The sequence below is a fragment of the Thunnus thynnus genome, chromosome 22 (assembly GCF_963924715.1).
Source record: "Thunnus thynnus chromosome 22, fThuThy2.1, whole genome shotgun sequence".
Taxonomy (NCBI): domain Eukaryota; kingdom Metazoa; phylum Chordata; class Actinopteri; order Scombriformes; family Scombridae; genus Thunnus; species Thunnus thynnus.
Genome location: NC_089538.1, coordinates 6805303 through 6817778, shown reverse-complemented (window position 1 = coordinate 6817778; position 12476 = coordinate 6805303). Strand labels below are relative to the sequence as shown.

Sequence of the window (12476 nt, the reverse complement as noted above, 5' to 3'; positions counted from 1 at the left end):
TAAATCATAGTAGGCTAATTATTTCATGTCCCTTTTGACCTATATGTACTCAGTAACCAAATTATTCTACCCCACGTTTCTCCTATTTGTTAAATTGAAGTTATAGTTATTTTAACACAGTTATTTTAATAAACACATTGACTATACATGTACACGTTTATGGGATGAAAACATTTTCCCACATCTGAGGTGCTTTTTCGTTCTTCCCCTGTCTATTTTTTGTTATTTTTACATTACATTGTTATATATTTTGTTACAGTGCGTTACAATGTATGCTACAGCATTTTGCAGTTTTAATAGTCCTCAAGCGCGCGTTTCAGAAAGCGGAGCTTATAAAAAGACAGTGAAAGCAGCATCCCCGGTAGTCTTCCGGCTCTTGACTGAACTAAACCACAACCACACGCAGCTAAAATGACCGCTTCTGCCGTAGTCCGGAGGTTAGCAGCCCTGTCCGGGGCTTCAGCGGTGGCCGCTGGGGCATACGGGGCTCACGGTACGGATTTACATCAGCTGATACTCCATACTCATGCACGAGAGTTTCCATTGGGCTGGATAGTAAACAATGTCAGGAAGGACTGGCATGTCTACGCCAGCCTCCGTCCAAAAACATGCTAATGTAGGGTTTGCTTGTGTATGGTAACAACTGCATAACTCTAAAAGAAGAAATAATAGCTTCTGCTAATGTGTAATAGACTAGTGTTAATTTGGCTTCCAAAACAGTCATAACGGGCAAGCAGCCCGGGCTGTTTAAATAGACAGTTTCATAATCAAGGTGACCCGCCTCTACAGTGTGTCATGGTAGAAGACATAGAGGGTCGTTAATGTTGGTGTTTAGTGGATGTAAGTTAGTTAAATATTAAAGCTGTTTGCACGGACTGTTATGGCACCATTGCTGTTTGGCGGTATAACATTTAAATATGGGTATATGAGACAGTAGGCTGGCTCATATAAGGGCTGCACTGAACATGCTTTGTATCCTGAGATATTAATATTTATACTGCATCATGTCTGACAACATGAGAGAATGCAAAAACTGTGCCAGCGTTCATTAGCATTGACACAAGTGTAAACCAAGACAAAACTTCATGACATGTGTGTCAAACCCAGATTATAAAAGAGTGTAACATGTCATGTCATATACTGCATTATGTATTTTCTCTTTTTCATGTCTCTTTAGGTTTCAAAAACAGCGACCCTGATGATTACCAGAGAGTGGTATGTAAATAATACTGTTAATAGGAAATACATGATTTTGTTGTAAAGATATTTGAAAAGATGTAGTTTTGAGGTTGGTTTTAGTCAAGTGCTCAATTTTGAATTACCTTGCACAAATTTATTATGCACAGTATGGTAAAAAAAAAAAAAAAAAAAAACCCAAAAAAAACAACTGCCTGTTGCCTGTTTTTTTTTTTTTTTTTTTTCAAACATGTTGACCTGCACTGTAATGTTAAAACACAGGCATGTAAAAGCTCTGAGATGCTCCATTAAGAGTGGATACATTTTTCAGTCTGTGTGATTGGAGAGCTTAGCCTGATTCTGATTGATGAAAATGATGTATGTAATAGATGCAGTAAAGTAACCAACGAGTGACTCATTAAATATCCTCTTGTGATCCATTTACACTCTACAGTAATAGCCCTTTTTATCCAGGAAATCTTTGATTCACTATAATGAAGACTTGATTGGAGAGGCCAGAAATTTTTCTGAAAGCTCTTCTTCTGTGTCTCTGCCTCTCCAGTTATTTGAAACTGCCAACAAGTACCATTTCTACCACAGCCTGGCCCTGCTGGGTGCTGCCCACTCTGGCAAACCTGCTGTGGTGAGTATGGGAGCCTAATATCAGTTCTCAGGGCTGGATGCACTTCAGCATACTTAAAATCGAACTGACTCTCATTCTGCCATTTCCTGTCCGCCCTCACTGAGAACATCAGTATTCCTTTAGACCGTTATTACATAAGATGCGGTTTTGAACAAATCTGTGCCTTAGCACTTAGCACTACAGGGGAATTATAGTTTAATATTTTGTGAGTGCATGCAAAACCTCCATGTTGGTTTTATCCAGTTATGTATAATAAAACTTCAAAAGTCAGTAGATTTATTCAATTACTTGCCTCAATGTTGATTTTCAGATGGATTATATCTAAACCTTGCGGTGCAAAGTATTTGGAGTGTAAAGGTTATGCAAAGATGCATTAACTAAAACAATCTTATAAGTCAACAAATTGCAGTTGCTAGGGGAGACCTGATAACTACTTTGATGAAATAAAAATTGATTTGGTAAATCAATTAAATATAAAGTATATTCACATTTGTTTGTTTAGGAAGAAAAGTGACGCACAGGTAGGATTACACATTCATTATATTAGGCCATATATTGATTTTTGGGACGGAGTGAAAACTAGGTGGCAAGTGAGCAGAGAAGTTGAAATTGATGGTTAAAAAGACCGAAATAGGGAAGGCAAAAATGCTGATAAATGATTAAGTCCAGTTTCAGCCATCAGAGTGGTAGCTGTATGAATGCAAAATGATCAAACCCACTGAAAAAAGAAAGCAAGTGACCAATTATTGTAATAATATAAAATTTTATATAATTAACATTGTTAAATAACATACAGTTTGAAAGAAATTCAATTAAAAGAAAACCTATTTGGAACTAGGGCTGAGCGATATGGACATAATCAAATATCACAATATTTTTGAGCAAATACCTGGATATTGTATATTGCAACAGTATTGTAGGGATGACTATTGGTGCTTTCACAAAATATTTACACAATGAGATTTTTGATAAATAACCATCAGTAATGTGGCTATAATGACTTAGTGAGTAAAGACAAATAATAGATCAAGTAGGACAGTCTGGTAAGTTCAGAAAATTACGTCACTTTACTGTAATGTAGCCTTTAAAACCAGGAAAAGACAACACTCGGTATTGATGAAGAGGTACTTGGGCAAACAAAATCAAATGTGTGTTTTCACAGGTAAAATGGGGGTTAGGAACTAAAAATAAACAGTATATTTGGCCGTTGTCATATGCAACTCATCAACAATGTTAAGTGACTGGTTGCAGACTGCATGTTTTCAGTTTACATCCATAGAATTATGTTTACATCATGTTTTGAGGAAGATGTAAGTTGTGTTCTCACACTTAAACTTGTATCTGAAAAGAATTTCCATGCAGTGTTGATGCCATCAAACAAACACACCTTAAACTGCTTTAAACTGTTGGTATTTGACACCACTCTTTAACACACTAACCTTGATTTAGATTTGACTATAATGAAAACCTTACATCTGCAATTTGTTGGTAATCTGACTGATAAAAATACTGAGTTTGAAATGATGCTCATGTTTCTCCTCTCTCCCCTTGTATACAGGCCGGTACCCTCCTGGTAGCGGGCATGGGGATGTTCTGTGGCTCTCTGTACCACCAGGCCATGACGGGGGACCCTGGTCTTCGCAAGGTGGCTCCCATGGGAGGCTTAGCTATGATCGTTGGCTGGCTCGCCATGATTCTCTGAACTGTAACAGCTCAGGTCTCCTCCACAGGGCCACTGTGTGACACTAAACTGTCAAACTGCTAATGGACGAACTGGAGAGCTTGTAAGATTTGAGAGGTTAAAAGTGCTGAGTTATGTCACCCATCTAACCGCTCCCTGCCCTGGGTTGTGGGTGTCAGCAGGAGATAAAGTCACAACAGGGTTATCACTCTTTTGCCATTGCTGTGTGTTTTCTGACTGGTACCCTTTGAGTATTTTGTTTGAGTTTGGTTGGAGAAGCATGTGATTATGTCATGCATTTTGTCACATTTAAAAAATATATATATTGTAGATTTGGTGAGCTAACATATTCAATGGCATGTCAATTTTGTGCTGGGAACGGAAATGGCTAACAGAACTTCCCAATGCAGTTTTTGAAGGTAAACCATACAGTACTATATGTTGTACTTCTTTATTTTTACTATATCTTCCCGTAGTGCAGTAATACATCTCTGTATATTACACATCATGGGCACAGCTAATCAGGCTGCAACTAACAATTATATTCATTATTGATGAATTTGCCGATTATTTTCTTGATTAATCGATCTATTGTTTGGTCTATACAAAGTCCTAAAATAATGAAAGCTGGCTGTTGAAATTTCCCTGAGCCGAAGATGATGCCTTCAGGTGCCTCCTTTTGTCAGACCAACAGTACAAAACCCAAAGACAGTCTGTTTATAATCATGTAAAACAGAAAACAGAAGAAGATCCTCACACTGGAAGAACTAGAACGAGCAAATGTTGGTGTTTTTGCTTAAGAAATGACTAATCGTTGCAGCTCTGTGGCTAATAGAGTAAAAATAAAGAAAGGAATATGAAGGATTTCAGGGAAATAAATACTTTTTTTCTTACACTTTGATGCGTTGCCTAATTATTGCAAGTGAAGTGGTCGCCAAGGGTGTGATCAACTCCTTCAGTACATCAGTCTGTTTGTCAGCAGGAGCAGATCTCAACAATGAATATCATCAAAGGAAAAGCACACGCTAAACCAATAATCCATTCAGTCTTATAGTGACAGTTGATCGTTTAAAATTTGGTATCACGTGTTAATAATCTGTTTTCATTCATATTTAGTTATCTGCATACTGTTTATTCTATGTATAGATATTGGCTGTGGTGAAAAATACATTTATAAAAATACTGTACTTGTACTTTACCCCCTACTTTCAAAGAAAAATGTTATACCTTTTACGTCACTGAATGTATGACAGTTACTAGTTAATTTAGATTTGAATATTTTCAAATCAAACATGATCAGCTCATAAAATATGATTCATTCTTGTAGATTAAACTGCCCAACACTGTATAAAGCAGCTAAAATTAGCTTCACCTTAACCAGCTACTACATTAAAAATCTAATTACATTTTAATACATCAATAACAGTAATCCACTAATATAATACATATAATAATATCACTGTGAAAGGGGCCATTCTGCATAATGAGTACTTGTGATACTTAAAGTACACTTTGCTGGTGTAGTAAAATTCTGAATATAGGACTTGAACTTGTAAAAGTACGTCTACATTGTGGTATTACCACCTTTTCTTAAATGAAAAGTATCTCCTCCACCACTATATTACTGTTTTTTATTCATGTAGTGACTATATTTGAACAGAAGACTGTTTGTCTTACCCACGTAGTACTTTGCAGATCATCCAGCGTTGGTTTGTGTGGTATCTGGATCAATGCATCCTGGGTGAATTTGCAGCTGTCAATCCCAAAATGCAAAACCTTTACCACAGATCAATGCCAGTGCCAGGTGAACAGGGGTGCGTCGGGTGTGTGTTTTCAGTAACAGGTGGATAAACCCATACGATTCACCACCTATGGCAACCGTAACAAATCGCCTCTCTTGCAGCGCAGGATGTCTTCGCAGCCTCCAACATTTGATCCTTTAAATGGCAGAACACAAAGGAGTTCATTACCCATGGCCTCCCCTTAGCCGGGGCGGTGTTCCAACTGCTCGGCATTCAAATTGAAAGTGAAATCCATTGACACACTAATTCGCCTTCCTGACTGTAGGCCCACGAATGGGGACCTTTAGAAAATAGCTGTATAAATCTTCGGGTCAATTTGCTGGGGTCGGCACATAAGCCGAGGCTCTGCTCAGAAGAGAAGGCGCTATTGACTGAACACGTTGCCAATGAGCTCTTGATCACGACTCATAAAACCCTCATTAGAATTAAGTAGCTAAGGGGAAGCATTCTGCTATTCCAGGACCAAGCAATCACACAGCACAGAAGGCTCCGACACCCTGTCACACATCTCTGACTTATAACTTTATAGTTGATGGGAGACACCTGACTGAAAGTTACAGGGTGTTCCGCACCGTCGGGTACATATCTGAAGTGCCGTCGTCAAATTTTCAGCTATGTGTTAAATACTTGAATCATCTGATTCTCTGACAAGATGCAAGCTATAAATTTCGTCCAGTTTCACACAGCAGTCTTATTTTAGGGCCATTTATTTCTCTCCTCTGTAGCTGACATTCAGATGTGTGGATCCTGTTGCTGCCAGCACAGCACCTCTGTGTTAAAATCCATTAACTGGATCAATGTGTTCTGCTCTGGCAGGATACATTTAATGTGTGAGCACATGAGAGAGGGAGAAATGGAAAACGACAATTGTGTCTAGGCCCTAATATCTTTCACCATAACCTCCCAGGTAATTCAAACAAAGCTATTCACTGTGTTTGTCTTTACTTTACATCAGTTTTCTACAGCAAAGCAGGTGCCTTGAAGCACTCAGCAAAGTAGATTTAATGTGGCTTTTTTAACACTGATCAACAGAAGATGAAAACGTAACTGCAAAGTGATCTGAATTTATCTAAATACAAAATACATATTTGCATTTGCATATTCAAGCCCCCTAAGTCAGTATTTAGTAGATGCACCTTTGGAAGCAATTACAGCCATCAATCTGTGTGGATAGCTCTTTTTCAGCTTTGCACATCTGGACATTTCATGGGGATTGTGAGTGAAAAGCCTTTTTAAAGTCCAGACACAAATTCTCAGTTGGATTTTGATCTGGATTCTGACTCGAGCACTCCAGGACATTAACAGTGTTGGTTTTAAGCCATTCATGTGTTGCTTTGGCTTCATGCTCAGGATCAGTGTCTTCCTGGAAAACTAATCTCCCAAGTTGCAGGTTTTTTGCAGACTGCATCAGGTTTTCCTCCAGGATTTCTCTGTATTTTGCTGCATTCATTTTACCTTCTACCCTCCCAAACACAGCCGCATTAGCCTATTATGGGGCGCCACTACCCCACACCCCAAACTAATTTAGCAATATGTAGCAAATATGTTATGTATGTTACAATATATAATATACAATATAAACTAAAATATTTTAGATTTGCATGAAAGGTCATTCTTGACCTTGGAGATATAGTTTCACAAAACAACCCCAACTCATGGTCCTCTTACTAGCCTTTCCTGTGCTTTCAGCCATATCTTTTTTTTTTAATCAGCAAAATTTATGAAATAACATGTTGAGAAATCATAATAGCTACTGTGTTTGCATTTCAATAGAATTTCAATTCATGTCAACGGAACAGACTTCATCTGCTGATGAAGACGGTGTGATATGGTTGAAACCTCTGGAAAAAACTAGCCTGGAGCTTTTTACTTTTTCACATTTCCTAAAGTAATAGTTTGACATTTTGGGGAATATACTTAATCGCTTTCTGGCGGAGAATTAAATGAGAAGATCAATAAAACTGTCATATTTATCACTTAAATATAAGGCTACAGCTTGCAGCCTGTTAGCTAGTGCTGAGGCAGCTAGCCTGATTCTGTCTGAAGGTAACAACATTTGCCTACCAGCACCTCTAAAGCTCAGTAATCAACATAATATTTGGGTTGTTTAATTCACACAAAAACAGCGGTCAAAACAACAATTTGCTGTTTAAAAGTGGATTATGTGCCACACTATTTCTTGACCAGGTATGATTGATTTAACTGTTCTCAAAGTGATGTTCGGTGACGGACATTTTCTTTTATCCATTCCAACTTGTGCTTTTCAGTAACCTTTTCACAGAGTTTCTTGCAGTGTTCCTTTGTCTTCATGGTGAAGGTTTTACTACGATACTGGCCAAAGGTTGGACCTTACAGATACAGGTCTACTACAATCAAACCCCTTGATTACACACAGGTGATCTCCATTTAACAAATGATGTGACTTGTAAAACCAGAATGTCTTTTTCACAGCAGATATTTGAACTTGTCACAGTAGGAAAATCACAGGTGTTCCTAGTAACATTGACAATGGCTGCGTTTGATTCAGGTGTCCCAGTTAGCCATGATGATGTGACAGTGTGACAGCATGCACAATACCAGGGTCCTCATTTATAAAACAGTGCATAGGGATCCATACCAAAAGTGTATGTGCGAACTAAAGCCGAAAATGGCATGCGCTAAAAAATAATCAGAGCAACTTTACACACAAAAACTATGTGAAAGCTAAAATTGTACTTGCTGATTTATGCACAGTCTTAGAAAATATTGTTAAAAATATGTCAGCACTCTTCTGCAATTCTTTAAAGTTATTTGATTTAATCTTGGATTTCTACAAGCGATGATGATAGTTTCATAAGTTAGTTAACGTGATTGAGGTGAAAAGGAATCAGTATATTCATGCTTAATATTGAGGAAAGGCAAGCCACACTTTACAGAGTCCTGCCACCTGCCACATCCTGGCATCATCCTGGCATTTCAGCAGCACTGAGCTGCTGCACAACTGACCACAAGTGTGAGTACCATACGGCCCGGCCCTCTCCTCTGCGCTCTGGGGGTCGGTAATGTGATGGTGAGACAGCGCATTGAGCTCAATATTTCAATAATAGTTCAATAATAAATTACAGATGTAATTGGTTAAGATTTGAATTGGCTTATACAGTATCTTATAAAATTGAAAGGTGCTTATGGAAAAGTTATGACTCACTACAAGCACGAGCAGAAGTAACACTGCTGGCTTGAATGTTTATGATAAAGTGGATCTATAATTAACATTTGATATGAAGTGAAATTAAATGTGTGAGAGGACTCATTATACAATCTGGCTTCAATTCACTACCTCACCATCTGTGCCACCGATTTCCCCTGTCTCCAAAATGTTCATACACATGGATCAGAGTTTCTGTACAGGTGTGCGCATTCACCCGTCAAGTTAGTTTTTATAGATCCTAACTTTTTTGTGGGAAGTGACGTAAGTATCTTTCAAGCCCTGTTTTGTGTGTACACAACAGTTAGACCTATAAATAAGGGCCCAGGACCCTGAAACTGAAGCAGCTAAATGAAAGTCAAGCAATCGTTCATTTTATTATTCACACCTGTGTTTCTCCTACTGTGACATGCAAAATATCTACGGTGAAAAAAGCACCAGCGATGATTTAGGTGTATAGGCAAATACTTTAAACTACATTAATCCTATTTCATTCCATTTTTTAAGACAAACTGAATACTTTGAATGCACTGAATGCTGCTGTTTAATCCACAGACTATAAAGCAGGAGGGTCTACACAGAAGCAAACCCCTTGGCATCACGTCTGTCTGGGTTTTGCCTCAGTCTGTACTGTTGTGAGCGTCAGAGAAAGAAGAAGCACAGATACTAATGTTGGATATTGTTAATTATACCTCCCGGGACTTCCCCTGCACTTCACAAGCTTTCCTCTTCTTTCTTTCTCCACTCGAGAACATATTATTTAGTCAAAAGTTTCCCCCCCTTTTCCCTCTCCTGCCCTTTTCTTTTCTTACCCTGCAGACAGATTTAATTACATCAGCTTCTTAGGGAATGGCTCCGTGTTCCATTGATTTCTTTGGTCTGAGTCTGTTTTGGTCAAAGATGAAGAGAGTGACTGTTTGAGAGTCATCAGTCATGAGTGAGTAAGGTGATGGAGAGCTTATAGGAGCTGATGGGTTGACTGTATCTTCTCCAGATCCTCTCCTGAAGACCTGGGATGAAACTCTTTGCCCGGGCCATCGTACATGATTACCCAGAGCTTCCTCCCTTTCATTCCCATGGACCAGGGGACACACAAATACCAACCCACAGATACACACAGGCAATATATTAAAGTGCATGCTGTATAATACACACCACAGCAGTGCCAAATCCTCTCTCAGAAGCATCAATCAGGCTGCGGCGACTCGCACATTGAAGCGGAATGATTGTAATGGCCGCCCAGATCACTCCCACATCCCGGTCGCCCCGCTGACCTTTTCAAGCCACTTAAATAATGGTCAGCACTATCACGTCGTGAGATAGATTATTCCTTCACTTCAATGGACACTGAGGACCCATCAATGCAGCCCCCTTTTCAGGGCTTTATACCCAATCATTTCACTTCAATCTGCAGCACAGTGATGACGGCCATGCATCAGAGGAGCTGAGGGGATGACACCAGGGGGAGCTGCCATTGTTGCCATATCACCATAACCACTATCAGCAGCATCTTTCTAAGGGAGAAATTTAATGTCTGGGAGTTGTTATTAGCCAGCTGGGAGATGGTAGTTGGTGGTAATGGCTGGGGTTATGCTGCATGATCTAAATAATATTACACAAACTGTCTATAACGGAACTGTGAAGGTTTACAACAAAGGATAAAAGTGAAAAGTAATTCAAGATCCGCTCTAGACATGTATTAAGACATATGAAAATACTCTGGAGGCACTGGAGGCTTTCCACGTGCACAAAGTTTCCACATCACACTTGTGTTAGTTGAATATTGGACCAAGATTGGCTTCTAAACTAGTTGTGATGTCACAAATCATGTGGCCCGCCCCTTAAAAGCTGGAGCCATGAGATTGTTAGCTTAGCCTAAAGACTGAAAGCAGGGGAAAACAGCAAGCCTGGTTCTGTCCAAAGTTTAAAAAAAATCCACCAGCACTTCTAAAACTAACTAATTAGAATGTTACGTCTCGTCTGTTTAATCTGTACAAAAACTGACAAGACTCCAGGATGTCACTGCACCCGGTCAAGAAACAGTCCAGCATACCTGTAAAACCACTTACTGCCATTTTCAAACTCAAGGTGCTATTATCTGGAACTTTTGGATGAAGCCTGGCTAGCTGTTTCCTCCTGTTTCCAGTCTTTATGCTAAGCTTTATGCTAAGCTAGCTCTTGATTTTAGCTTCATATTAGGTGAACAGGCATGAGAGTGGTATCAGCCTTCTCATCTAAGTCCTGGCAAGAAAGAGAATGAGCACATTTCTCAAAATGTCAAACTATTTCTTTGAGATGGAAGTGATACAGGCTACCAGAACTCATATTACTTCTTTGTCTATAAACCAAAGATATTCAAATTACTATCACAAAAGACAAAGAAAAGGAGCAAATGCTTATCACAGCTGAGAAGATGGAGTTTCTGTTGGTAATGTTTAGCATTTTTGGTAAAATAAATAAATAAATAAATAAAAGATCTTATTACATTTGATGAATCGATTGTCAAAATAGTTGCCAGATTTTCTATTGATTAACTATTCAGTTCACTGACTAATTGTTACAGCTTTTGATGTTGTCCAACTGGCTGAAGTCAGAGTGGTATCTGAGGGTGTTTTTGAAAGAAGTTGGGACTTTAAATGAGGGTCTAAATTTGATTCTGTAGAGTTAAGATTAAAGTTGTTCACAAAAACAGGATTGATTTATTTTTTCTTTTTGAGAGTAATATGAATTTCATTTTTTCAAAAGAGGATTTGTTGGATGTGTTAAAATATGGAAGAGATTTGAGTATATGGTGTTTTGAAATTAGGTACAAGGAGTATTTGCTATTTTGTATGTGTTTAAAGAAATATGAAGGTTCAACCTGTTGGTTTGATATGTAATATTGTATTTTGTAAAAAATATGAAAGGTTGGATTGTAATTTTGCACCTTGTATTTTCTTGTAAATCTTCTAATAATGAGGGAATATTGTATTTTGTAAAAACATATTTAATTTTGATTAACAAGATTTACATCATGAGATTCATATCTTGCTTCAGTTGTATGCATATTGCAAAAAATATATATATTTTAAATGTATTTCTGTCCTTCAGCTCTTCCATCCTCCCTTTCTTTTTTTCATTTTACCCGCATTAAGTCACCATCGTTCTATCTCTTTCATTATTTTATCGCTTTTTCTTCACTAATTTTGCTGAGCAACCAGTGACTTGGTACCAAAGATTGAATCTTGGATATCACACCATCACTTTACCTGAAACATTGCCACCACATGCCTGCAATTTCAGCCTGATCTGACTTGCAAAAGGGAACATTTTTATGGTTGCACCATTGTAGACAGGGCTGATATATGGAGGATTGTCAAGAGACATGGTAATGATTTCCATTTCATCAATTCATGGGTAAAAAGAGGGCAAAGAAAGTGAAGAAGAGCTAAAAGCAGAGAGTTTCAGAGACATTATACTCAAGTGTCTCACTTTGTCTGCTGAAGACCAAGATTGTCTCTCACTCCCTCAACTTGCTCATTAAGTGCTGTTTGGTGCACCATTATCCTGATAAATGTACCACTTATGCCACAGAATAGGCTGATGAATCAGACACTGTATGGCACTATACAGACAGTTCTTCTCACAGCCAGTGTGATTGCAGTCTGTTAGGTGGCAATGATCCATCGACAGGCTAAGAGAGAGTTTTGACAGGTTATTCCAGACACTATCAATGCGGAGGAGTTTAGCAGTGATGCAGAAAATTAATAACTTGAAGTGTAATCAATGAAGTTTACACATGTATATTAAACTGGAAGTGGTTCCCATATCACTGCAAGGGATACCAGGAGAATAACAAACGGATTCACTATATCAGAGAATATTTCACCTATACTCCATTCAGTGTTAGCATGATGAGAAAATGTACAAGAACAATATTTTTTATAGGTTAAACTCCACCTACAGTGTTACTTTTTGGACTTTTTCCCCCATCAAATACTATTTAATAAA

General features: G+C 38.3%; 1 protein-coding gene across 1 annotated transcript; it reads left to right on the top strand.

Moving 5' to 3' along the window:
• Nucleotides 1-338: 338 nt before the first annotated feature.
• On the top strand, nucleotides 339-4395 carry tmem256 (transmembrane protein 256). Its single transcript, XM_067579436.1, has 4 exons — nucleotides 339-493; nucleotides 1178-1215; nucleotides 1739-1819; nucleotides 3378-4395. Exons 1-4 carry the CDS (start codon nucleotides 412-414, stop codon nucleotides 3519-3521), a joined length of 345 nt encoding a protein of 114 aa, XP_067435537.1. The 5' UTR covers nucleotides 339-411; the 3' UTR covers nucleotides 3522-4395.
• The last annotated feature ends 8081 nt before the right edge of the window (nucleotides 4396-12476 follow it).